Genomic DNA, 27,923 nt, shown 5'->3' on the forward strand with positions numbered 1-27,923 from the left:
CAATTCCACATTATCTATGTTGTCCTTGTGTTTCTCTGAATGTGTATTTTCTGGCTCTTATTTCTAGACTCTTTTTTCCTCTCACCACCTTTGAATATTGGTTTTTGTTTTTTGTTTTTTAGTAGGGTAAATATTTGGCTCATAACTCTTCTTATTTTCCATATTATAGTTAAAATGAAACCCTTACAATTTTGATACTTCCTTTTATGTGGAGGGAGCTCAATGAGTATAACATTCTTGGTCTATTTTTGCTCTTCTATTCACTTTGTCCCTTGGGAAGTGGGTTGACTTAAATGATTGATAACTTAGAAAAGAATAAGCTGGCCATGCTTGGCTTAGCTTCACATTTTTCTTCTTATGGAGTGAATTTCTTGTAGGATAACATGTTCTTTTCTCATTTATGTTATACATTTAAAGTGCCTCCAAGATTAGAGACCAGCGGTGGATCAACAATATGTGTGACTGGGGAGATGATTCTTTTTAACCCTGTTAGGTATAGTATTAGTGGTGTAGTATCAGGAAGTTCACTTTCTGCAAATGTAAGCTACATCTGTCAATATATATTTTTTGTCAGTAATAAGTGATGAGTAATAACATCCATCTTCTGACTCATATTATTCAATTCACTCAGAATTTGGTCAGGGAAGAGGGGTACAATTGGACCTCCTATGTACCCCAATAACTCTTTATGATCACTCACAACAATTCTTAATATCACAAAATTTTTATTGACTTCCATATATATCTCTAGCTCAGCCAGTTTACATGAACTTCAGATGCTTCCATTTAACATTTTATTGCACATCTCCTTCTGGATGTCACACAGACTCAAATTCAAAATGTCTAAAAATCAACTAGTCATCTTCCCCTGTAAGCATACCCTTTATTCTCTATTTTATATTACAATTGATGGTATTAAAATTTGTCCAGTTTAGGGAAGCCATAAACATAAAATTCATGAGTTCATTCAGCAAATATTTATAGATTGCTTACTACATGCTAGTCAGTGATCTAGGTGCTGGAGGATATAGCAGTGAACTAACTAAATAAAAAGCTCTTCTCCATGAAACTTCCATTATAGTAGAGGAGAAAAGACAATACACAAGTTAAATAAGTAAGCTGTATAATTTGTTAGGTGGTAATAAATACCATGAACAAAAAAGACAGGTGAGGAGTGAAGGTGGTGCAGAGGCAGCTTATAATTTTAAATATGACAGTCAGCATAGGTCTCTTTAAGAAAGTGACATTTGGGCAAAGACTTGAAGGAAGTGAGAGAACAAACTAAGTGAACATCTGGGGAAAGAGCATTTGCAGGCACAGCAAGCAGCAGGTACAATGGCCCTGAGGTGGGAATCTGCTTGGCTTACCTGAGGGACAATAAGGAGGCCAAGTGAGTAGAATGAAGTAAGTGAGGTGAAGCTCACCAGGAGAAAGGTAACAGGGACAGCAGATCACATAGAGCTTTGTAAATCAGAGGAACGACCTGGCTTTTACTCAGTGATTATACATTTTGAGCTTAGGAGTGATGTGCTCTAACCATTTTAAATGATTCATTGTTACTGCTATAGAGATGCAAGGGTGGAAGCAGGGAGACCAACAGAAAGGCTATTTTAATAATCCAGGCAGGTAGTGATGGCTTGGATCAGGGCGGTAACAGTTCAAGTGGTGACATATAGTCAGATTCTGTATGTATCTTGAAGATAGAGCCAATAGGATTTACTGATGTATTGAATGAAAGATATAAAAGAAAGAGTGGCTAGGGGTGATTCCAAAGTTTGACCCAAACAGCCAGAAGGATAGGGTTGATATCAGTTGAAATGAGGAATGCTATTGATGGAGCAGAATTTGAGGGTAAGATCAGGAGTTCAGTTTTGAACAGGTTGTTTGATATATCTAGGCAATATCTAAGTAGAAAAGTGATTTATGTATTCAACATCTAAGTGGATTTATGGGTCTGGAGTTCAAGAGTTTTGCAGACACTGTTAGTGCTCACCAAATAACCCTGTGCCTGTTTACATTTTCTAGCCCACCTTGGAGTTAGATTAGGGCTATGGCATTAGGTTCCAGATAATTGGATGTGGGTGGAAATGATGTAAACCAATTCTAGGCCCAAACCTTTAAGATATCCCAGGAAATCCTCTAGTCCTTTTTTTTTTTCTTTCCAGTTTTCCCCTTTCATAGTGGTAGTCTGGGAGGCCATGTCAAGATGATGTAGGTACAAAATATGTCAGACTATGACATGAAAAAGGTTAAGCACAGAGATGTTAGGGTTTGTTACTACAGCATAGCCTAGCCGTATTTGACTAATACAGTGGAGGATATTCAGGCTGAAGATACAGTTTTGGCGTTTATCAATATATTGAGACATTCGAGTCCATGAGACTGAATGACATCACTGAAAGAGAAAGTTGAAGTGGAGAAAAGAAAAGAAAGCTTTGAGCCTTGGGGCATTCCAACATTAAGAAGTCATGGAGAAAAGGAGAAACTAAGAAATTAAGGAGGAGCTATCAGTGAGGTAGCAGGAAAAGTAGGAAAATGTGATATCCTGGAAACCCAATAAGGAAAATATTTCAAGTAGGAGGAAATAATCAACTGTCAATTCTTGTTAATGAGATCAAGTAAGATGAGACCTGAGAATTGACCACTGAGTTTAGCAATATGGAGGCCAAGGCCGTTGGTCACATGGGCTAGCAATGCCAATGGAGTGGTGGGGGTAAAATTCTGACTGAGAAAGATTTGGGAGAGGATAGGAGAAGAGCTGGTGACAGTGAGTATAGTAGTGAGAGGGGTAGTAGGGTCAAGAGAGGGTTTTTGTTTTGGTTTAGTTTTTGGTTTTGGTGAGGGAAAGAATTGCATATTTTTATGATGATCCAGTAGACAGGGTAAAGTTGATAAAGCAGGAGAAAGAGGGGGCAATTTCGGGAACAGTGGTTTTAATTACGAAAGGGTGTGGGTATCCAGTTCACAAATGGAGGGACAGGCCTTAGATACCCATATACTTTATCTATGGTGACAGGAAGACAGACAGAGTTAATGGGCACAGATGCTTGAAGATGGATAGATAACAGTAGTAGAAGTTTGCAGAAAATCTCTCCTGATCGATATTACCTTTGAGTCATTCATCTTCCTCATTCTTTCTTTCCCTCAGCACTCACATCTATCAATTATCAAGCCCTGCCTGTTACTATGAGTAATTTTCTCATAAGTGATTCCTCTTTTTTGTCTCTGTTGCTATCTCCGTCATTTGTTTTTTTTTCCTCCCTGGACTACCACTACACTTTACTACCTGGTCTCCTTACTTAGACATGTTTCCCTGAAATTCATCTTCTATACTTCTTACAGAGAGAACTAGGTAAAGCAAATATTTAATCATGCCACTCTACCATAAGAATGGATAGAAAGTCTTCCATGAGCTGGACTCTACCTAGCTAGTTTCCCAGCCTTTTCTCCTGATACATCATGCCTCACTATGTGCTTTGATAACATTATACCATTTGAACTATGAAATTTCTTCCTCTAACTATCATTTTTGCTTGAAAGGCTTACTCAGTGGAGTTCCCTGTTACCTTCCCCACTTCTCCTTCTCTCCTTCTCTCCTCTGCCTTCAGCTAGATATTCATTATCATTTAAGACTCAGCGACTCAGCTCAAATGCTCTGGGAACACTTTCCAGAGCCCCTCTCCCTTCCATAGCTGAGTTGGATTCTTTTTTTTTTCAGTTTCAATACCAACTACCCATGTCATTCCTTTCTATTGTTCCATTTAGCATATCAGTTCTTGAGAGCAGAAATCCTGGGTTATTCATCTTTGAATTTCCAGTACCTAGCACAGTTATTGGTGCAAAGTAGGTGTTTAATAATGATGATATGAACTGAAGAGTGCACTTCTCTGGGAGAGAACATTGAGTTTTTTTTTTTACCACTGGAGGATTAGGCACTAGATAAAACAAACAAACAAACAAAAAAAACCAAAGAAAAAAACTAGGTCTCAGTGAGAGAAGGAGTGCCTAGGGTGCCCAAGAAAAGATGTGGCATGATTAGATGTCTAGAAAATTGAAACTAAAGAAGATAGCAGATTAGCCTGATTGCTCAGAGAACCCATGACAGAGGGATTGTAGGAGGGTAACATAAGAGGGTTAGGGCAGAGTACAGAATCTTAAAACTGTCATGGATTAGAAGTAGGGGGCAGTACGTGCTGGCAGAACCCTTCTGGATTCCAACAGGGAAAGCTCTGATGGCAAAACTAAATTGGAGTTCCTGATTCATTACTTCACACCTACCCACCCTAAGAGATCTCAGAAGCTGTCTTCAGCCCGAGGGCCCCAAAAGCTGAAAGCATTGACTAAAATTTTGATGTTTTTCTCATAGGAATTTCACTTCCAGTAATTTATCCTCATGGCAGTAATTATCCTTTGCCATGAGGATAAATTTACTGGACAAATGTACTGGATAAATTATCCAGTAATTTATCCTCATAGCATATCTGGACTAATGTCCATACATGTACATAAATGGATATTCACACAATTTTGTTTATAATAGCAAAAAAAAAAAATTAGAAACCTAGGTCACTTGTCTCATACTTTTCTATATTTTTAATTTTGTAACAAGCTTTGTAACTTTTTTATAATCATAAATCTAGAATAAAGTTAGAGAAGCAAGCAAACTAGCACAAAATCACTTGGAAAAGCCTTCCTTGTAGCATTTTATTCATATTTTTATTATGAAACATTATTTATAAAAATTAAGTTAGAGATAATATTTTTGAAATCTCCCCATGTACTATCCCTTATTAGTAATCTAGTTTCTCTCTTTGCGAGCATTCAGTTATTATTGGCACATGGAAAGAAAAGTCATATGTCACCAGTGGGAGATAGTTCCTATAACAGGGAGGGGCGCTGGAGGTTGGGGAGAGATTTAGAGAGGATAAAGCAAGGGTTAGGAGACGGTCTGCATCCATGAGAGGAGTCTCAGCTCTCTTACCTACTTATGTCTCAGCTTCTAAATTGTAATCTCCCTCAACATGCAGGGACCATGGACCATCCAACTTTCCATAACTAGTACTGAAAACCTAGTGTTGCATATATTTGGGTGCTCAAAAATATTAATTATTAAATACATCATTAATTAAGCTTCTTTTCATACTTTTATTTTGAAACTTTCAAAATAAGTTAAAATTTTTAGTGAGAATATACTTACAGTTGAACCACAGGGTGAAACTTTTCTCTGAAATCAACTCTCAGTGGGCAGCCATATTTTTCCCAATTATATTTTACTCTCTAGAAAAGGAAAAATGTTCAGTTATTTTCTATATTTGGTTGATTGACAAAATTATAGTTCTCTTACCAAGTGTTTAGGTGGTCGATCCCTCAGATATGACCTGTAAAAAGACATTTTCATTACTTAGAATCTTTCCTCTTCACAAACTTAAAAATTAAAACCATTACTTTGTTTGGGTAAAGAGGTATCACAAAAGTCAAACATAACCATAATTACAAAATACTCCTAATATATGTGGAGATTAAGCAACATACTTCTAAATAACACACGGATCAAAGACAAAATCTTAAGAGAAGTTAGAAAATATGTTCAACTAAATGAAAACACAACTTATCAAAATTTGTGAGGTGCAGCAAAATCAGTGCCTAGAGGTAAATTTATAGCAATAAATGTGTATATCAGAAAAGTCTGATGATAATAGGAATAAATACTAACTGATTCTAGATTATTGATACTACATTAATATAAAACTCTATGTTAAAAAAGACTTCTTACTTTTCAATGATGTAAAAAAAATCATGCTGAAGGCATTCTTTTTTATCAAATCTACAAAAAATAAAACATAATGAAGTTGTAATATCATCATTCCTTACTTACTAGCACAAACATTTAACCATTTAACTCAGTGATTCTCGAACTCAAAAGTATCACAGAATCATCACTTATTGAATTAGAATCTTTGGGGTTGGTGTGTAGCCCTAGCATTTCTATTTTTAAAACTCAGCTTCACAAATGTTTCTGAAGGTACCAGAATTTGAAATATACTGATTTACCTCTTATATTTGATACATGTGAAAATTTGTAGAAAATCCATCAAAGTAAAGACAAATTTCTTTGGACTGTTTCATTCTTAATAATTTTTTAAAACACAGAGTTCTAATTGCTACTAGAGACTCCGTTGTGCAGGTAAGGATCTATTTTAAGAATTCACAGAATTTCTAGTTAGGGTTTATGCAGACATAAGGCTATCATGGTCTATAAAATGATAGAGATTTTAGTAAGTTAAATTATTCATTTCACCATTTTTGCTGGCTGCTTCCAGTGTAACTCAGAAGGAACCCCAGTCACTGCTGTGTTTATATAGATATTGGAAGACTAGGACCACCTCCCACCCTGAATTCAAATTAGACCTCAAGAGATGCCCTCCTTCATTGACAACTCTCCTGTCAGAAGTATTATGGGCCCCATAGGTATCCTTTGCTGATTGTGAAAACTTAGGCCAACCACAACCTGAATCCAAGAAATTAGGGTCATTTTTAGAGTTCCAGAGCAGTGGGTCATTGACTAAGAGATCTGGAAAGAGGTCCTGAAATCTGTGTTTTCAGACATGCTCTCCAGGTGATTCTGGACAGCAACCTAGTTTGACTGTTGCTCTCTAAACCTTCCCAGAAATAGATTGACTCAAGCTGTTTTGCATCTCACTGAAGAAGGAAATCTTCATGCAGTGATACTGCATGCAGGGGTACTGGGAATTGATTTTGGTAACATGTTGCTTAGAGCAGTTATTCTCAAATTTTAATGCCCCTACTAATCTTGGAAATTTTGTTAAAACAGAGATTCTGAGTCAGCAGGTACGAGGCGAGGCCTGAAATTCTGCATTTCTAGTAACTTCCCAGGTGATACCACTGCTGGTCCATAGATTATACTCTAAGGAGCAAGGATGTAGATCATCCCAGAAATAAGATGCTATAGGCTGTTTAAATCAGTTAGCCTTTGTGTTTTCTGGAAAAGGACTTAGGGAAATGCAAATTCCTTGCTGAATGAGATGGGAATATTTAATTATCTGTCTGGCAACTGATTTTAACAATTCACTACTCAAAAGATTATTAGAATGACAGATGAATAGACCTTTGTTTTGGATGAGAGCAAACCACTTCATAAATAGATTCAGATAAGAGTCAATGTTACCCAACCCTCACCCTAACCACAGGAAAGGAATTGCAATACATTTTTGTCTCCATTATACATCCCACCTCAGTTAAACAGATTTGTGTAAGCTGACCTTTATTCTCTTGCATGCAGAAGAAAGAGCTGTGGATGACACAAGTTCCAGTGTGCTTCATTGTGAACCACAGTAAAAATCAATAAAAGTCACACCTTGGGATTCTCTGAAGGAAACACTGGTGGTTCTGTTAGGTTTGCTCTAAAAAACTTTCTCATGGAAAAAGGTGCAGGAAACTGAGGGTTCTCTCTTGTGGTTACAAGCAGTTCTCTGACAGAAATGAAATTATAACTGGTTTGAGTAGGATGGACAACAAAGGTAAGTTTTTCTCCCTCTCATTTCTCTGGAAATAAATTGTACACTGAAAAGCTGAGAGAGGCAATGCAAAGGATGGAAACTGGTTTATGAAAAGGGAAGGTAGAGAAAAATGCTGGTAATGGAGATAGAGGTTAAGTCTGCCTGATCCAAATGAAATATTTGAATATGATTCAAATGTAATATTTGACTTGGCAAAAAAGTTCAAACAAGTCTGGTTTGGACAAATTATCAACTTATAATGAATGGATTTCATATGGACATGTCAGTCATTGGGTTAATATTATCGCTAGTAATTACCATTTAGTTCACCATTCGTTTTTAAACATAAAAGTAAGACAAATCAAATGCAAATATACTTGCCCTTTAACAGCAATGAATTTATTAGCATCACAGCCAACAGATATTTGGAACACCTAAAGTAAAGTAATTTAGGTGATGAGTTTAGTGCTTCTAATTCACATGATCTAAAATATTACTACAGCTAAAAGCAATTACATTTTAGATTTGAAATAACCTTTTAAATGTAGAGTTTTGTTATACTGCTCTGTTCTGTTTTCCTCCTTCTTCTTCGATCACTTTTTTCTTTCTTTGCTTCCTTTCACCCTTACTGCTCGCAAGGCCCAAAGGTTGGGTCTCTGCTTTCTTACTTCGATGTGATCTCTCACTACTACCTCTACAACCGTGACTATCAACTCTGTAGTTCCAGCTTGCACCTGATTCACCTGGCAGGTTTCTCTAATAGTGAGTGGGCCAAAAAATTCGTCCAGGTTTTTCCGTAAGATGTTATGGAAACACGAATTTGACTTCTTTTTAGAGTCAGAGTCCTGGTTCTTCCTCAACTGGGATAGGCTACTTATATTTCTACCTGGCTCCAGGACGCCTTACTCACTACTGTCTACCCTGCCCACCTCTCTAACCCCCACTCCAGGCTTTCTAATTGGGATTTAGATACTTGCCTTCTGTTTTAAACATGTCCTGCATGTTGCATATTTCCACAAGGCAAATCTAAAAACACCCTTGGAGATCAGGAGGTTGGGGTTAGAGAATGAAGTCCAGCCAAGCTTGATGGATTTAAAGAATTGCACCTGCTAAGTCAAGAGCTTTCAGTCTTCATTTGAAAGGCATGCTCCACAGCAGGAGTTCATGGATTTTATTTCTTGAACTATCTGATCTCACCCATAGGACCTGATTTGTTCTCTCAACAACTCTACCCACAGGCCTTGCTGTCCATCATTATTAAATCTTTTCCCATCAAGTGTGTTTAGAAACATGTGTCTGCCCTTTATCTTTACTAAATTATCCATATAAGGTACATGGTTGGCTGAGATCCTCAAGTGTTTCATAGTTAGGACACACCATCACTTGATGATCTTATTTGTAACATCTCTTCTTTTATGGGTGTTAGTTCACAGAAATCATTCCTAGTCTCAGAATTAACAACCATGACTCAGATTAAAATACATGAGTTGACCTGCAGGTGGCTCTTGAACAGGAGCATGGGTACAGAATGTGGGAAGTATGGATAAGACTGTTTTGTCGGGTACCCACTGCTGGAGGGCTGACACATTTTCCTTGGGACAGGACACCTAACAGAGAAATTCTGACATATAGCCCAAATGAAAACAATGAATGTAGTAGTTTTCTTTATTTAATGTTATTCTCTTAAGTACAGAGACAGGCAAAACTGTTTCTGCCTTAGCTCAGAATCAGACACAGCGTATTCCCTCGAACTGGACAGAACAACTGAACTGAGACAGGAACTCTAAAGGCCTTCGACACAGAAATGTTGGTAGACAATATATTAGACAGAGTGTAGTCATCTCTCCCTGGGAAACTTCATCTTGGAAGGAATTACTAACACCCTCTGAGGACTGGTTTACTAGGGTGGCCTCATTGCATTCTGGTTCTTGGTGTACAGTTAAAAAACTGAGATGCAGCCCTTTTGGTGCTGTCAGTTCTATTTGCTGCTCTGCTGCAGGCTATGAAGACTAAGTGACAAAGACAGCAGGCTCATGTTCAAATGGCTCAGTTCATGGTCCATTTGGTCCAGCAGGTTTAACAAGGGCTTAACTTCATCCAACTAGAGAAGAAGTCTGTGGGCCCTCCGTCTATACTATTTATCCGGGAGGCCGATGACTTGCTTACCAGTGGGGATAGGAGCACAAAGAAGGGTCCCTGTGATTGAGAGCATACCTTGTAGTTGTGTACAGGTTTTTATTTTCTTGGCTAGCTAGAGGACCTACCTCCACAAGGCCACATTTTCCTGTTGCCAAAGGGCTATGGCATAGTCTATTATCTTCTACTATATGGCATACTCTCCATTCTATTTCGGTGGGTGGGTCAATACAAACTACCTGAAATGGGCACAGATGGTGGCTGGATTTGAACGGTCCATGTCTTGGGGTGTGCCAAGGAAGAAACCAGTAATGTTAGATAATTACTCTGTGACAGGTACTGTTCTGGGCATTTTACACAAATAATCTTATTTAATACTCTCAACAAAGTAGATAACTACTGTGAGATGGATATTATATTTCCCCTTTTACAAATGAGGCAGCTGAGACTCAGAGTGTTTAGGAGCTTCTTGAAGCCAGTAGGTGGTAGAGCTTGGATTTGAACTCAGGTTAGGTTAACATGTTTTTGTAATGCCTGGGCTGGGCAGGATAGGGTGAATGAGGATCCCTAACAAATCTATAAATTAGACAGGAAAAAGATGGAGGAAACCACGGCTCTTCAGGAAGGCATCTTATATGGAATATGGTAGAGCAGTCGAGGAGCTGAAGATAGAAAATGCAGACCAAGGCTGGGGCAGGAACTCGCTAGGTTGCTGTTTTCTTCCTCCTCAGCAGATTAAGCTGGGTAGGCAGCATGGTGGGTAAACAGGGGGAGTGGTCCGTATGCACCTGCAGGCAATTTCCTGGGGAAGCAGTGTGTCTCAGCAGTGCTCAAGGATGGATCACATCTGCCTCAGTTCAAGGCTCCCTTTAAATTCATGGAACCTTGGGACTTTCCTGGTGGTCCAGTGGCTAAGATTACGTGCTCCCAGTGTAGGGGGCCTGGGTTTGGTCTCTGGTCAGGGAACTAGATCCCACATGTTGCAACTAAGAGTTCCCATGCCACAACTGAAAAGATCCCACATGCTACGAAGATCCTGCACGCAGCGATGAAGATCCTGTGTGTTGCAACTGAGACCTGGTGTAGCCAAATAAATACATTTAAATTCATGGAACCTTGCCCTGGTAGGAAGAGGTTCTTGGTGCTGGGGCCCTGAAGAGCAGAGACTATGTCTCATTTAACTTTGAATTCTTCATGTAGGTATTCCCCATTCTGCTATGCCTGATATACAGTGGGCGCTCAATATATGTTTATTGATTATTAGTTGGAATGAGAAGGAATAAAGAGAGGAGGCATCCCTCAGTGTGGAACAAAGACTCAAAGGAGGTGGTGGTGGGTGATTGCCTGAACACCCCACTGCTATATCACATTGCTGTGCTTTTGTATATGCCTCTTCCGGCTCAACTTCTACTTACTCTTCAACAATCATTTTATGCATCGCCTTCTTTTCACCTTTCCCCTCCCAATCAAAATTGCTTACTTTGTTCTCTGGGCTATTTGGTAACTGTATATCTCACATTCTTTTACACTAGTTTATGTTTTCCCCTTTGGAAGGGACTCTTTTCATCTTTGTAACTCCCATTACTTAGCACACAGACTGAAACATAGAAACGTGGTAGGCACACAATAAAATTTTTTGAATGAAGAAATGATCCAATTTGTAAAATAAATAAACATAGCATAAATATGGATATGACTGGCAGTCTTCTCTGACAAACAATATCCAACTTTAGATGTTCTCATTAATTGCAGTTTTCCTCTACACAATTTTATTTATGTTCAAAAACTAATAATTTTACATCTTTGTAAGTGTTTATATTCTGATGGTAAACTCATGGAGGGCAGTAATCTAATCTTTTTCCAAAGTAAAATTTTGGTCTCTCTACAGTGAAACATTACAAAATGTTGCTACATATTAGGGGGAGTGGTATTGAATGGAGTTAATATGTATTATTTAGTTTTACCACCCATGTATTATTGAAGTAAAATTTTCAGTCTTCTACCCATGTCACTTACCTTTTGGGAGACTGGACACGTTTTTGCATGTTCACTAGGTCTAACGTGAACAAGCAGAAGACCTGTGTTCTGGTATCTAGGAGAAACAACACGTACAGGTGATTATAGAATCACAAGGGAGGTAGCCATGAGTGTGCCTTTGTGCAGAACAGATGAAAAGTCCCATTAACATGTTGTGATTGAACTGCCCCCCCGCCACCCATGAGGAATTCTAGAGGCCTGGTGGTGGTGGTGGTGATGGTTCGCAGTTTCTGCTAAGGTGCATTGTGGTCATATCCTAAAGTCACTCCCAACTCATGGTATCCCATATTTTGGCCAGCATAGGATAGGCACAAAAGGAAATAAAAATGAGTTTCTATCAGCATTTCAAGCCCTCTGTTTCATTCACCTCCTCAGTCTCCTGAGGATGGGCCTTTGCTGCTGACATTTTGCCCTGCTTCCTGACAGTATTACAAGGCCGTAGCCATTGCATAGGTTCCTTCTCTAGCCTCTACAGATTTTTTCCTCCTATTGATAATGCTTTTGGAACAATAGATATTGTTATGAAGTTAGTTTTCTGAACCACATTATGCTGCATAATATGATCTGACTGGAAGCAAAAGGGAGATCAGACATAATGCCTTTGTAGATTATGAAATGCAAGTGAATAATTTTGTGCTCAGGCAAAATAGGAGGGCTCAAAAATTACAGAAGAAAAAAATTTGAAAGTATTATTTCTTCCCTGCCCCTAGTAAGGTTTTTACTTTTTGAAAAATTTGGGAAAGAAAACCCCACAAACACACTAACCACAAACAAATGTTCTTTTCCTTCCAATATTCATTATATATTAATATTTATCATATATTAGATATAAAATGTACTAAATAAGTGAGGATACAAATAGCACATTTTTATATTTTTAAATCACTGTACCATATTTCATCAACTCTAAGATACATTTTTTATTTCCTTTAACACCTTTGAAAACAGGAAGCATCTTATAATTATGCCAGTTATGGCTTTTTTTCCCAAATTGATGGAAACTTTGAGTTGATATATTCAGTAATATAGTATAGAGCTGTAAGAAGAGGACACCAAAGTAAATATTGCACCTTCAATTTTCTACATAATTTTACTTATAGGTAGTTTTTTTTTTTCTGCCATGGCTGATTTCAAAGCTTTTGGTATTTTTTCTCAAGTCTCGGACTGACCTAAAGTATCCTGGACAATTTGATATATATTGTACAGCAATAGAATTTTGAGTAAATATCCACAAAATCAAAAATACCCAAAGGAACGCACATTAGAAGAATCAAGAGAAAAGTTGGTGAGTTAGGGAGGAAGGGATGTATTGAGCCTCTCTTGACTACTGTGTCTAAAGTAGCACTTTTCCTTACACTTCCTGGTCACTCTCTACTGCTTCTTTCTGCTTTATTTTTCTTAATAGCACTTATAATTATTTGGGACCATCTTGTTTATTTACGTGATTACTTGTTTCTTCTCTTCTCTCACTAGATATGTCTCACGACAGCAGTACTCTATCTTTCTTGTTCACCATGTGTTTTGAGCACCTAGAGTGCTTGGCGTGGAGTGGGTATTCAAACTCATGTGGAGTAGCAGCCTAAAGAAAAATGAAATTTTCCTTAGAAGAACAATGCTATCTTTCCAGAAAACATATTGAGTCGGGACATAATGATAACTTAATGCCTTAAGATACAATTCCATGTTGGTTACCTTCCTCCAGAAATTAAGTGTTTAGGTGCTACCTTATTCCAAGATTCAGAGATGGTGTTTTATCTGACTCTACTCATAATTAAAGACTTTTTGGGATTAGAGTTCTAGTTTTTGCTTAAGCATAGTGTGTAAAGACTTCAGGATGGGAATGAATGATAAAAGGTGCTCAAAAATTATTGAATTAAGAAATAGCCTGGTGTTTTTTGCACCTTCAGTTGGATGAATAACACCATCAGATAGGTTATGTTTTCATTTAATTAAAGGAGTATTTTACATTTTTATACAGAATAGTATTTTCACATCTTTCCAGACATTTAAAGGAATTTGAAATCTGGATATTTAAAAGGATATGAGGTCATTTAAATAAAAGAATACATATAAATCAGTAACCTGAATAGCATATTTAATATTGAGTAAGCTCTTTTAAAAGTCTTACTTACTGCAACTTGAAATAATCATCTACTGCCTCATAATTTATATTCTCAGAAAATGTTACTGTCTGAAAAAGAAAATAAAAAAGTTTATGTAAAGTAGGAAAATTGGGAATGGGGACAATGGATACTTTCAAGACAGATTTAAATCTTTCTTCAGGTAAGAAAAATAATATATTTAGCACTTTTTTTTCTAATTTCTTTTCTTTTCTATCTCAGAAACACCAATTATGTAGATATTAGATTTACTTTGTTACATTTCCTTATTTTACTTTTAATTTTATATTATCATAGTTCTTTTATTTATACTGCTTCTCTCTCCCTCCTCATTTGACTTTTGTTGCAATATTCTTATTTTTAATTTATATCAGCATAGCAAACTTTTCACTTTCTTCTGTTTTCTAATAACCTGTCTCTGGACCTTTTAATTTCTTCTTTGATGTTTTCAAATCACTCTAAAATCATATTGTCTGTAATTTTTGAGACTATGGGGAATTATTTGCCAGAATCTTTCTTCTGTTGTTATTGAGTGATTTCTTAAAATGCCCATTTGCCTTTTGCATATTTCTTGCTATTTTCTTCCCTCCAGGTCATGTTTCATCTCAATTTGCAGAATTCTGTATGGTTGTGATCATCTCAGGGTAAAGCCATTTACAAAACATATATGATTATAGAGGCATAAAATTATAAACCCCACTTTTTTTTTTCGGTACGCGGGCGTTTCACTGTTGTGGCCTCTCCCGTTGCGGAGCACAGGCTCCGGACGTGCAGGCTCAGAGGCCATGGCTCATGGGCTCAGCCATTCCACGGCACGTGGGATCTTCCCGGACCAGGGCACGAACCCGTGTCCCCTGCATTGGCAGGCGGACTCTCAACCACTATGCCACCAGGGAAGTCCAAAACCCCACATTTTTAAAGTATGGTAGCTAGCTACAATTTTTATACCCCTAAATTACTTTTTTGGTAGTTCTTTGTTATATATATAACTATATATATAAACATATGTATAACTATTCTATATATAAATATATATATAATATAAATATTCTATATATAAATATGATATATTTCTCTAGATCTTTATATATAATATAAATATATGTATATATGTGTGTGTGTGTATATATATATATATATATATATATATCTCCAGAAAGAAATCAATTGTGAGGATTGGCTAATCTGTTGTGATGAGAACAGAGACTCTGTGGCTCTAAAACTCCTTAGTAAAAAGTTTTATTTCCAAAACAAAGTTTATTTATTCGTATGCTGGATGCTAAGTGGTATTACATAAAATATGCAATCTTTTATGATAAAGTTGAAGGCTGTGAATGTCATCACATTAAAAATAAATCTAGTTTCATGTTCAAGGAAAGGAACTATCAAATTTACACCTGTATTCTCTTGTATGCCATGCTTTTCTTCATATGTAATCTTAAAAATAACTTTACAAGAAATTTGCCAGAGACAGAAATGAACAATAAAGATGACAGTTAAAAACTCATGGAGAAACAGACCAATCACAAGCACTGAAATTGAAACTGTGATTAAAAATCTTCCAACAAACAAAAGTTCATGACCAGATGGCTTCACAGGCGAATTCTATCAAACATTTAGAGAAGAGCTAACACCTATGCTTCTCGAACTCTTCCAAAATATAGCAGAGGGAGGAACACTCCCAAACGCATTCTATGAGGCCACAATCACCCTGACACCAAACGAGACAAAGAAGTCACAAAAAAGAAAATTACAGGCCAACAACACTGTTGAATACAGATGCAGAAATCCTCAACAAAATACTAGCAAACAGAATCCAACAGCACACTGAAAGGATCATACACCATGATCAAGTGGGTTCTATCCCAGGAATGCAAGGATTCTTCAATATACACAAATCAATCAGTGTTATAAACCATATTAAAAAAACGAAGGAGAAAAACCATATGATCACCTCAATAGATGCAGAAAAAGCTTTCAACAAAATTCAACACCAAATTATGATAAAAACCCTCCAGAAAGTAGGCATAGAGGGAACTTACCTCAATGTAATAAAGGCCATATATGACAAACCCACAGGCAACATCGTCCTCAATGGTGAAAAACTGAAACCATTTCCACTAAGATCAGGAACAAGACAAGGTGACCCCCTGTCACCACTTTCATTCAACATAGTTTTAGAATTTTTAGCCACAGCAATCAGAGAAGAAAAATAAATAAAAGGAATACAAATCAGAAAAGAAGAAGTAAAACTGTCACTGTTTGCAGATAACATGATACTATACATAGAGAATCCTAAAGATGCTACCAGAAAACTACTAGAGCTAATCAATGAATTTGGTAAAGTAGCAGGATATAAAATTAAGGCACAGAAATCTCTTGCATTCCTATACAGTAATGATGAAAAACCTGAAAGAGAAATTAAGGAAACACTCCCATTTACCATTGCAACAAAAATAATAAAATACCTAGGAATAAATATACCTAAGGAGACAAAAGACCTGTATGCAGAAAACTATAAGACACTGTTGAAAGAAATTAAAGATGATGCAAAACAGATGGAGGGATATACCATGTTCTTGGGTTGTAAGAATCAACATTGTGAAAATGACTATACTACCCAAATCAATCTATAGATTCAGTGTAATCCCCATCAAATTAGCAATGGCATTTTTCACAGAACTAGAACAAAAAATATCACAATTTGTATGGAATCACAAAAGACCCCGAATAGCCAAAGCAATCTTGAGAAAGAAATATGGAACTGGAGGAATCAGGCTCCCTGACTTCAGACTATACTACAAAGTGACAGTAATCAAGACAGTGTGGTACTGGAACAAAAACAGAACTATAGATCAATGGAACAGAATAGAAAGCCCAGAGATAACCCCAAACACACATGGTCACCTTATCTTTGATAAAGGAGGCAAGAATATATGGTGGAGAAAAGACAGCCTCTTCAATAAGTGGTGATGGGAAAACTGGACAGCTACATGTAAAAGAATGAAATTAGAACACTCCCTAACACAAAAATAAACTCAAAATGGGTTAAAGACCTAAATGTAAGGCCAGACACTATAAAACTCTTAGAGGAAAACATAGGAAGAACACTTTATGACATAAATCACAGCAAGATCCTGTCTGACCCACCTCCTAGAGAAATGGAAATAAAACCAAAAATAAACAAATGGGACCTAATGAAGCATACAAGTTTTTGCACAGCAAAGGAAACCATAAACAAGACGAAAAGACAACCCTCAGAATGGGAGAAAATATTTGCAAATGAAGCAACTGACAAAGGATTAATCTCCAAAATATACAAGCAGCTCATGCAGCTCAATATCAAAAAAACAAATAACCATATCCAAAATTGGACAGAAGGCCTAAACAGACATTTCTCCAAAGAAGATATACAAATTGTCAACAAACACCTGAAAGGATGCTCAACATCACTAATCATTAAAGAAATGCAAATCAAAACTACAATGAGGTATCACCTCACACCAGTCAGAATGACCATCATCAAAACATCTATAAACAATAAATGCTGGAGAGGGTGTGGAGAAAAGGGAACCCTCTTGCACTGTTGGTGGGAATGTAAATTGATATAGCCACTATGGAGAACAGTATGGAGGTTCCTTAAAAAACTAAAAATAGAACTACCATACGACCCAGCAATCCCACTACTGGGCATATACCCTGAGAAAACCATAATTCAAAAAGAGTCATGTAGGAATAAAGATGCAGACCTACTAGAGAATGGATGTGAGGACATGGGGAGGGGGAAGGGTAAGCTGGGACAAAGTGAGAGAGTGGTAGTGTATATATGGACATACATACACTGCCAAATGTAAAATAGCTAGCTAGTGGGAAGCAGTCGCATAGCACAGGGAGATCCGCTTAGTGCTTTGTGACCAGCTAGAAGGGTGGGATAGGGAGGGTGTGAGGGAGAGAGATGCAAGAGGGAAGAGATATGGGGATATATGTATATGTATAATTGATTCACTTTGTTATAAAGCAGAAACTAACACACCATTGTAAAGCAATTATACTCCAATAAAAATGTTTAAAACAACAACAACAAAAAAAACAAACCAAAAAGAGTCATGTACCACAATGTTCATTGCAGCTTTATTTACAGTTGCCAGGATATGGATGCAGCCTAAGTGTCCATCGACAGATGAATGGATAAAGAAGATGTGGCACATATATACAATGGAATATTTCTCAGCCATATAAAGAAACGAAATTGAGTTATTTGTAGTGAGGTGGATGGACCTAGAGTCTGTCATACAGAATGAAGTAAGTCAGAAAGAGAAAAACAAATACCTTATGCTAACACCTATATATGGAATCTAAAAAAATTAAAAAATGGTTCTGAAGAACCTAGGGGCAGGACAGGAATAAAAATGCAGATGTAGAGAATGGACTTGGCACAGGGAGGGGGAAGGGTAAACTGAGATGAAGTGCGAGAGTGGCAGGGACATATGTACACTGCCACATGTAAAATGGATAGCTAGTGGGAAGCAGCCACATAGCACAGGGAGATCAGCTTGGTGTTTTGTGTCCACCTAGGGGGTGGGATAGGGAGGGTGGGATAGAGACACAAGAGGGAAGAGATATGGGGATATATGTATATGTATAGCTGATTCACTTTGTTATACAGCCGAAACTAATTCACCATTGCAAAGCAATTATACTCCAATAAACATGTTTAAAAATAAACTCATGGGGAATAGATTGAGAAAGTTTAACATATGATTAATCAGCATTACAGAAGAAGAGAAGACAGAGAAGAGGCATAGACAATATTTGCAAGATACCTGATGAATACAATGATTTAGAGATGTATGAGGCCCAAGAAATCCCAAACAAAGAAAGAAGTAAAGAAAACTGCATTTAGACACCTCATAGTGAAAGTGAAGAAAGCAAAGAATAAAATCTTAAAAGCAGCCAGAGGGATAGGTGTTAAAATTGCAAGTGACTTCTCAATGGCAACAATGGAAGCCAAAAACCAATAGAATAATATTTTTAATGCTGTTTAAGAAAATCATCACTAAACTAGATTTCTATATCTGGAGAAAATATTTTTCAAGAACAAAAATGAAATATAGATGTTTTCAGATGAACAAAAATTGAGTATATAATCACCAGTAGCCTCTAACTAAAAGAAATGTTAAGGAATGTACCTAAATCAGAAGGAAAGGAATACAAGATGCAAGCACCTCTGATAAAAAGGAAAAAAGATAAAGATAGGGTAAATACACATTGCTGTATAACATAGTAATAATACTGCCTAATAGTGAATCTATGAATTCAATTACATGTGAGCTGGGGAAAGAATAAAGTATTTACTTAAATTTAGCCTTGTATAAATTAAACATTCAGGTTATAATTTCAAAGGAAAACTGACTAGAAATACAAACAATGTATAACTGTTGAACCAGTGGAAGGGGGAAAATGGAATGATAAAAAGTATGCAACTAAACTTAAAGAGGCAAGAAACTAGAGACAAAAACATGGAAAGAATGGGAAAATAAAAGTACAAAGCAAGATGGAAGGCAAAACCTCAAATATATTATTAATTGCAATAAGTGTAAATAGACTAAATGTTCCAATTAAAGGACAAAGATTTTCAGACTAGACAAAAATAACAAAAATTTAAAAACTCAAATATATGGTGCTTATAGGAAACATAGCTAAAACATAAGGCAATAGAAAGGTTGAAATTAAAAGGGTAGAAATTATATGGAAATATTAAGTAAAAGAAAACCTGATATGGCTATATTAAATATGAAACAAAGTAGACTTGAAAGCAAAAAGTATTACTACAGAGAAAGATCGTCATTTCATAATGTTTAAAGTTTCAATTCATCAAGAAGAGAATTTAAAAACTTGAATGCATCTAATAATATGTTTTCAAATATATAAAGTAAAAATTGGCAATCAGATTGAAAATGATACCAGATGAAAATCTGGATCTTCACAAAAAATGAAGGGCACTGGAAATGATAAATATGTGTATAAATATAAAATGCCTTTTTATTATTTAAATCTCTTTTAAAATATAATTGATTATTTAAAGCAACAATAATAGCAATTCATTGTAAGGTTTATAAAATATGTAGAAGTAAAAGGTATGGCAACAATAGTACAAAAGCTATGTGAGGGAATATAGAAGTATACTGCTATAAGGTTATTATACTATAAATGAAACGATACAATATTGAGGGCAAACAGATAAGTTACAGATGTGTACAATAAACCCTACAGCATCCAATAAAAAACCAAAATGAATAAGGAATAGCTAAAAAAGCCGACAAAGATGCAAAATGGAATTATATAAAAATAATCAAAAAGAAGGCAGAGAAAGTGGAAAAAAATTTTAAAAACAGAAGGGACAAATAGAAAACAAATAGTTAAATGGTAGATTTAAACCCAACAATACCAAAAAAAAAAAAAAATCACATTGAATGTACCCAATAAAAAGGCAAAAATGTTCAGAATAGATAAACAAGTAAGATCCAACTTAAAAGAAATTGAAAGACACAAATGATTTTCCATACTAAAAGGATGGGAAAAAAAGATATGTTGTGCTAACATTAATCTAAAGAAGGCTGGAATGGCTATATTAATATCACACAAAGTAGATTTCAGAGCAAAAATTATCTCCAGAGTAAAAGGCATCATGTTTTAAAGTGCACATGAAACACTTACCAAAATAGACTATATTTATAGCTATAAAACAATTCTCTATAAATTTAAAGGGATTCAAATAAAAAATAACTTTTCCTACTATAATAGTATTTATTTAGAAATCAGTAACAGAGAGCTATCTGGAAAATCACTGTCCTTCTATATAACCCATAGGTCAAAGAAGAAATCACAAATAGTATGAGAAAATATTTTGAACTGAATGACAGTGAAACCACAAAATATCAAAATTTGGGTATACAGCTAAAGCAGTTCTTTTTTTTTTAAATTGTGGTAACATTGGTTTATAACATTATATGTTTCATGTATACATTATGAAAAATAGACTTCTGTATACACTACAGCATGTTCACCACCAAAAGTTTAGTTTCTATATGCCAGTGTACAGTTGACCACCTTTACCCATTCTGCCCTCTCCCTACACATCTTCCTCTCTGGTAACTAATCTGTTCTCTGTATCTATGTTTAGTTTGGTTTGGTTGTTTATGTTAGGTTTTAAAATATATATATTCCATATGTAAGTGAAATCATATGGTATTTGTCTTTCTCTATCTGATTCATTTCGCATAATATCCTCAAGCTCCGTTCATATTGTCCTAAATGGCAACATTTCTCCTTTTTTCATGGCTGAGCAATATTTTATTGTTTATACATGTTTTTTTCCCACGGTTTTTTCATGGTGCTTGATGAGTTTTTCCTCTGCCTGAGAATTTGAAGTAATGAACACCAAACACCTCTCTTCTTTAGGTAGAGCTTTTTTTTTTAAACTTGATTTTGACAATTCGATAGATTGATAGATTGGTAATTACGGCCTTTCTTTTGTTTTTTGGTAGGTGGTGCTATTGCACAAGTTTTTGGTTTTCTAACGTGAGCTGCCTCTGGCTATGTTTAAGAATTGGCATTTTCCACTCACCTCTGCCTCTCCTGGAGGTGTCACCCTATGCTCTAGTTGTCACTGCTTGTGCCTCCAGGGTCACTGGTGCCTTGTGGCTGCTGGTCTTGCTGCTATTGCTTGTGTTGCCACCTGGAGTACTGCGTTGGTGTGGCCTCCACTGAGTCTGGAGTTGCCTGAGTTATAGGAACTGCTGCTGTGAGGGGAGGGGGAAGAGAGGGAGGTAGCCACAGTCATGGGCACCTCTGCCACATCTGGAGTTGTTGAGTTTTGGCACACTGCCTCTGTGGTGGTGGAAGGCTCAAGTGGCAGGTACCTCTAGCTGGAGAGACAGGGTCACAAGCCATGCTGCTGCTGCTGGCCATTTCCCTGTGGCATTTCCCTGTGGCAGTGGGCACCGCTGTGGCAAGAAGTTCGGAGTCATTTGTGCCACCTCCCCATTGCAGCCAGCAGACTCAGCCACTGCAGCTGGAGGCTGGGATTACTGGTATAGCCTCTGCTCTTCCTCCAGTCCATCTCCTCTATGTGTTCCAGTCCACCCACATTTAGATGTACACATGTGTGTCCTGGTGTGTTAGAGGTACCTTTGCTGAGTTATGGATTTTTACTGGTTGTAAATTGAAGGGGAGAGACAAAGAAAATGTCTCATGCCACTATGACACTGATGTCACTCCTCTAACTAAAGTAGTTATTAGAGAAAAATTTATAGCATTAAAGTCCACATTAGAAAAGAAGAAAGGTCTTAAGTGAATGATTTAAGCTTCCATATTCAGAAACTGTAAGAAGAGAAACAAATTAAACCCAAAGTAAGTGGCAGAAAGGAAATAATAAAAAATAAATAATTTTGGGACTTCACTTGTGGTACAGTGGATAAGACTCCACGCTCCCAATGCAGGGGGACCACCTTCAATCCCTGGTCAGGGAACTAGCTTCCATGTACATGCTGAAACTAAGAGTTTGCATGCCACAACTAAGGAGCCCGCCTGCCACAACTAAGACCCAGTGCAACCAAATAAATAAATATTAAAAAAAAAAGAAACTCAAGGAGTGGTGCTGCAAGATTAAAAAAAATCATTTTATCAATAAAATCAAAAATAGAAAATCATTACAGAAAGTCAATAAAACCAAAAGCTGATTCTTTGAGAAAATCAATACAGTTGTTAAGCTCCAGCCAGGCTGACGGGGTAAAAAGGAGAGAAGAAACAAATCAACAATATCAAGAATGAGAAAGTGGATATCACTACAAATTCTACAGACACTAAAAGGATAATAAGGAGATATTATGAATACCTTGTGCCTATAAATTTGACAAGATAGATGAAATGGACAATTTCTTGAAAGATAAAAACTACTAAAATTCACTCAAGAATAAGCAGATAACCCAAATATCCCTATATCAATTTAAAAGATTGAAGTTGTAATTAAAAACATACAAAAAACATCAGGTCAGAGGTCTTCACTGGCGAATTCTACCAAACATTAAAGAAGAAATAATACAATTTATACATCAATTTTTCTAAAAAATAGAGAAGGAGGACCTCTCCCTAAAACATCTTAAGAGGTCAGCATTGTTGATACCATAAGCAGAAAAAGACATTACAGGAAAACTATAGACTAATAACTGTCATGAACTAATAACCCACATGAAGCAAAACTTCTTAACAATATTTTAGCAAATTGAATCCAATGTTATATGAAGATAAAACATTATGACCAAGTGGGATTATTCTAGCAGTGAAAATAAATTATTGGAATTCACCATATTAACAGATTAAAAAACATGGTCATTTCAATAGATGCTGAAAAAGCATTTTATGGAATCCAGTATCTATAAATGACAGAAACTCAGCAAATTAGGAATAGAGGGGGCCTTCATCATCCTAGTAAAGGGCATATATTAAAACCCTCGAGGTAACATCATAATTGTGAAAGACTGAATAATTTCTTTCTGATTGATCTCCACTCTCATTTCTTCTAATTACCACTGCACTGGAGGCTCAAGATGGTGCAAAAAAGAAAGGAAAAGAAAGTCACATATATTGGAAAGGAAAACTGTATGTGTACGCAGATGACATGATCACCTATGTAGAAACTAGGGAATTTACAAAAAAAGCTACTTGAAATAATAACCGAGTTTAGCAAAGCTGTGAGATACATCATTGATACATAAAATAAATTATATTACTATATATTAGCAATGAAAAATCAGAATGATACCATTTATAATAGCATCAAAATATGAAATACTTTAAAAATATGAAATACTTAGGGATAATCTGACCAAAAATGGACAAAGTTGTACACTAAAAAGAAGAATATATTTGGAGTACTTACACAACCTGTTTTCAAGAATTATAAAGGTACAGTAATCAAGACATTGTGTTATTGACATCAAGATAGACATATAAGTTAATGGAACAGAATTCAGAAATAGATTCCCACATATATGGCCAGTTGATTTTTTACAAACGTGCCAAGACAATTCAATGGGGGAAGGATAGTCTTTTCAACAAACATTTTTGGAAGAGCTGGCTTCGGATTAAAAAAAGAAAAGTATCTTGACCTTTACCTCACAGTGCATGCAAACATTAATTTGAAGTAGATCATAGACCTTAAAGTAAGAGCTACAACTATAAAACTTCTAGAAGGAAAAATGAGGAAAGCTTAGTGACCTTGAGTTTGGAAAGATTTCTTAATTACAACCCAAAGTAAAACTATAAAAGAGAAAATCAATAAATTGGACTTCATCAAAATAAATAAAACACATTTTCAAAAGACATTGTTTTGAAAATGAAAACACAAGCCACAGACTAGGGGAAAATATTTGCAAAACACGTATCCAACAATGAATTTATATCTAGAGTTTATAAAAAACTCTTACTACTTAATTTTAAGAAGACAATCCCTTAAAGTTGGGCTTACAAGTTGATCAGACACTTCACCAGAGAAGATCTACAAATAGAAAATAAGCACTTGAAACAGTGCTCAGTATCATTAGTTATTAGAAAAGCATCAGGGAAATGTTAATTAAAACCACAATGAGATATCTCTATATATTAACTAAAATAACTAAAACTAAAAAATCCAAAACAAAACAATAACAACAACAAAACCAAAACACAGATCACACCAACTGTTAGCAAAAATGTGTGAAGCAAGTAAAACTACCGGTGGCAGGGCTTCCCTGGTGGCGCAGTGGTTGGGAGTCTGCCTGCCGGTGCGGGGGACGCGAGTTCGGGCCCTGGTCGGGGAGGATCCCACATGCCGCGGAGCGGCTGGGCCCGTGCGTCACAGCTGCTGAGCCTGCGCTCTAGAGCCCGTGAGCCACAGCTGCTGGGCCCATGTGCCGCAGCTACTGAGGCCTGCATGCCTGGAGCCCGCACGCCACGGCGAGGAGTAGCCCCCACTCACCGCAACTAGAGAGGGCCGTGCACAGCAGTGGAGACCCAACGCAGACAAAAATAAATAATAATAATAATAAAAAAGACTGATATTGCTTTAAAAAAAAAACACTACTGGTGGCAATGTAGAATGGTACAAAAAATTTGGAATACAAATTAGCAGTTTGTAAAAAATTAAACATACATCTACTTATGATCCAACCAGTCTGTTCCAATGTATTTACTCAGGAGAAATGAAAGCATAGGTCAACACAAAGAGTTGTACACAAATGTTCATAGCCATTTTACTTGTAATATCCCTAAACTGGAATCAATCCAAATGTTCATAAACAAATGTGGTTAGACAAATTGTGGTGTATCCATATCATGGAATATTACCCAACAACAAAAGGGAGCAAACTATTAATGACCACAATGTAATAGATAAACCACAAAATGATTATACTGAAAGAAAGCAGAAAACATATTGTACAGTTCCATTTATGTAAAATTCTAGAAAAAGTAAACTAACCTATACTGATAGCAATCAGATCAGTGGTTGCCTAGCGATGGGGAATAGAAGGAGGAATGGATTACTAAGGAGCATGAGGAAATTTTGGGGGCTGATGGACATGTACATTAGTTTGATTTTGGCTATTATTTCATGGGTATATACATATGTCAAATTGTACACTTCAATGTATGCATTTTATTGTATACCAATCACATCAATAAAGCTCTTTAAAAAGACAATTTGAGAGAATGAAAAAAACATTCAATGAGAAAAAGGCACACAACCTAATAGAAAAAGTGACAAAAATTGGAATTTCACAGAAATGGGAATCCAAAAGCCAATAAATATATGAAAAATTATTCAACCTCATTAATAAGAAGAGAATAGCAAACAAAATATAACACACACACATTCATCAGGCAAAAATTAAAGTTTGACTGTACCAGTTATTGGCAAGTATATTAGTCTGCTAGGGTTGTCATATCAAGATACCACAGACTGGGTGGCTTAGACAACAGAAGTTTGTTTTCTCATAGTTTTGGAAACTGGAAAGTCTAAGATCAAAGTGCCAGCAGATAGATCTCATTCTGAGGCCTCTTCTCTTGGTTTACAGGTGACTGCCATCTTGCTATATGCTGACATGACCTCCTTTGTGCATGCAGGAAGAGAGAGAAAGAGACAAGCTCTCTGGTGCCTCTTCTTATAATGACACTAATCCCATTAGACTAGGGCCCACCTTCACAAACTCATCTAACCCTAATTATTTTTCAAAGTCCCCATCTCCAAATACCATCACTTTGGAAGTTAGGGCTTCAACATATGAATTTGGGGGGACACAAACAGCCCATAACTGCAATGATGTGGAGCAGCAGGATCTTTCAAACAGTGTTGGGGGTGTAAATTGTTTTAACTGTTAAAGTTCACCCTACACATACTCTATGTGCTGGTTATTAACCTATTGTCTTTCGGCTCCAAACCCACTATTCCATACGCAACATTTTTTTTTTTTTTTTTTTTTTTTATGCGGACCTCTCACCGCTGTGGCCTCACCCGTTGTGGAGCACAGGCTCCGGACGCACAGGCTCAGAGGCCATGGCTCATGGGCCCAGCCGCTCCGCGGCATGTGGGATCTTCCTGGACCGGGACACGAACCGGCGTCCCCTGCATTGGCAGGCATACTCTCAACCACTGCACCACCAGGGAAGCCCTATAAGCAGCTTTTTGGTGCAGGGTTTGAGATTCTGCAAATCACATTTTTTCCTTTGTTAGTTGGCTCTCTTTTAGATATTGCAAATACGGGGTACTGGAGAGCATCTAGAAGATAAGGATAGGAGAAAATATGCTACTTCTTGTTTTTCTCATTATTCCTGTCAGTGTCAACCTGGCAACTCTTCATCCTGGCAGTAGCAGTTGGTAAAGGAACTGACAAGTGAGAAACACACTCCCAGAACAAGCTTCTCTCATGACCCCCCTTTGAGGTACAAGCACTAGCTGGTTGGCACCTGTTTCAGAGACTAGAGTTTCAGCAGCACCAGCACCAGTCATATTGCCTCCTTCTCAGAGATCTGGGTCCCAGATCTTTGGAGTCCCTTCCTTGGAGCTTCTGAGATGACATACCAGGTGAGCAGTACCCTCTCCTTCAAGGTATAGGTTCTAGGTCTGTGGAACACTTCCCCTAACTTTCTAGTTTGTAATAACCCAAATTTCTTCCCTCTGTTCCCTCTATTCTAGCCTTAGAGGTGGAACAGTCACTTCTTGTAGTTACTAGCTCTGTGTAATCTCAGTGTTCCTTTTTTCTTTTCATTTCTCTCATATATCCAGTTCTACTAATTCCCTATATTGATTTACCTCTGTTAAGACAATTGGTTTGATTTCTGTTTTTCTGGCCAGTGGCTTACTGCTATGGTTCTTGGTATGGAAGTAGTATCAAGAAACCAACCCACAAAGATGGAATCCTGGGATTGACTTCATTGTGTCCTTGGCCTTGAACACAGTATTAATCTCTTTGCCAATGGGAAAGGGATTCTATTATTTCACGGTATGAGAAACATTACAAATAATCAAATTATCACCTGTTATTGATTGTGATAAAATATTTACTAAGGCAAATGCCTTAGGTGACAAAGTAGCCACTGAATTTAACCATTAATGACAGTGAAGATGGCTAAAATGATGACTACTTTTGAGTGTCCTAGATCATTTCCAGAAAGAAAGGTTAGATCCTTACACTACAAGCTCAATTTATTATTATAGAAACAAGGTTTTATGGTATTCCTAAAAGTATCTCTTACTTACTATAACCACAGAGTTGACCTCACTGAAAATTAGATACAAAATTTAAGTTTGCCAGTAATTAAGGTAGTGTGGTACTACCATAGGATAGACAAATAGATCAATGGAACAGAATAGAGCACCCAGAAATAGGCCTACACTTGTATGAATATTTGATTTTAAGTAAAGATGCTAAGTAATACAATAGGGGGAAAGAATAGCCTTTCAAGAATACTGAAGTAACTAGATATTCAAATGGAAAATAACTTTGTTGTTTCCTTGATCAAAAGTCACCATACACAAAAATTAATTTGAGATCGATCATGGACTTCAATATAAATG

General features: G+C 36.7%; 1 protein-coding gene across 1 annotated transcript in view; it reads right to left on the reverse strand.

Annotated features, from left to right (window-relative positions):
- CATSPERE (catsper channel auxiliary subunit epsilon) overlaps nucleotides 1-27,923 on the reverse strand; it is a 238,213-nt gene that overhangs the window by 52,218 nt on the left and 158,072 nt on the right. The window contains exons 12-17 of the mRNA XM_024754501.1: nucleotides 13,823-13,881; nucleotides 11,670-11,745; nucleotides 7,899-7,951; nucleotides 5,774-5,824; nucleotides 5,345-5,378; nucleotides 5,198-5,277 (exon numbers count right to left, since the gene is read on the reverse strand). Coding sequence (XP_024610269.1) covers nucleotides 5,198-5,277; nucleotides 5,345-5,378; nucleotides 5,774-5,824; nucleotides 7,899-7,951; nucleotides 11,670-11,745; nucleotides 13,823-13,881 — 353 coding nt within the window. The remainder of the gene's footprint in view (nucleotides 1-5,197; nucleotides 5,278-5,344; nucleotides 5,379-5,773; nucleotides 5,825-7,898; nucleotides 7,952-11,669; nucleotides 11,746-13,822; nucleotides 13,882-27,923) is intronic.

The sequence above is a fragment of the Neophocaena asiaeorientalis genome, unplaced genomic scaffold (genome assembly GCF_003031525.2).
Source record: "Neophocaena asiaeorientalis asiaeorientalis breed wild unplaced genomic scaffold, Neophocaena_asiaeorientalis_V1.1 scaffold524, whole genome shotgun sequence".
NCBI classification, from domain to species: Eukaryota; Metazoa; Chordata; class Mammalia; order Artiodactyla; family Phocoenidae; genus Neophocaena; species Neophocaena asiaeorientalis.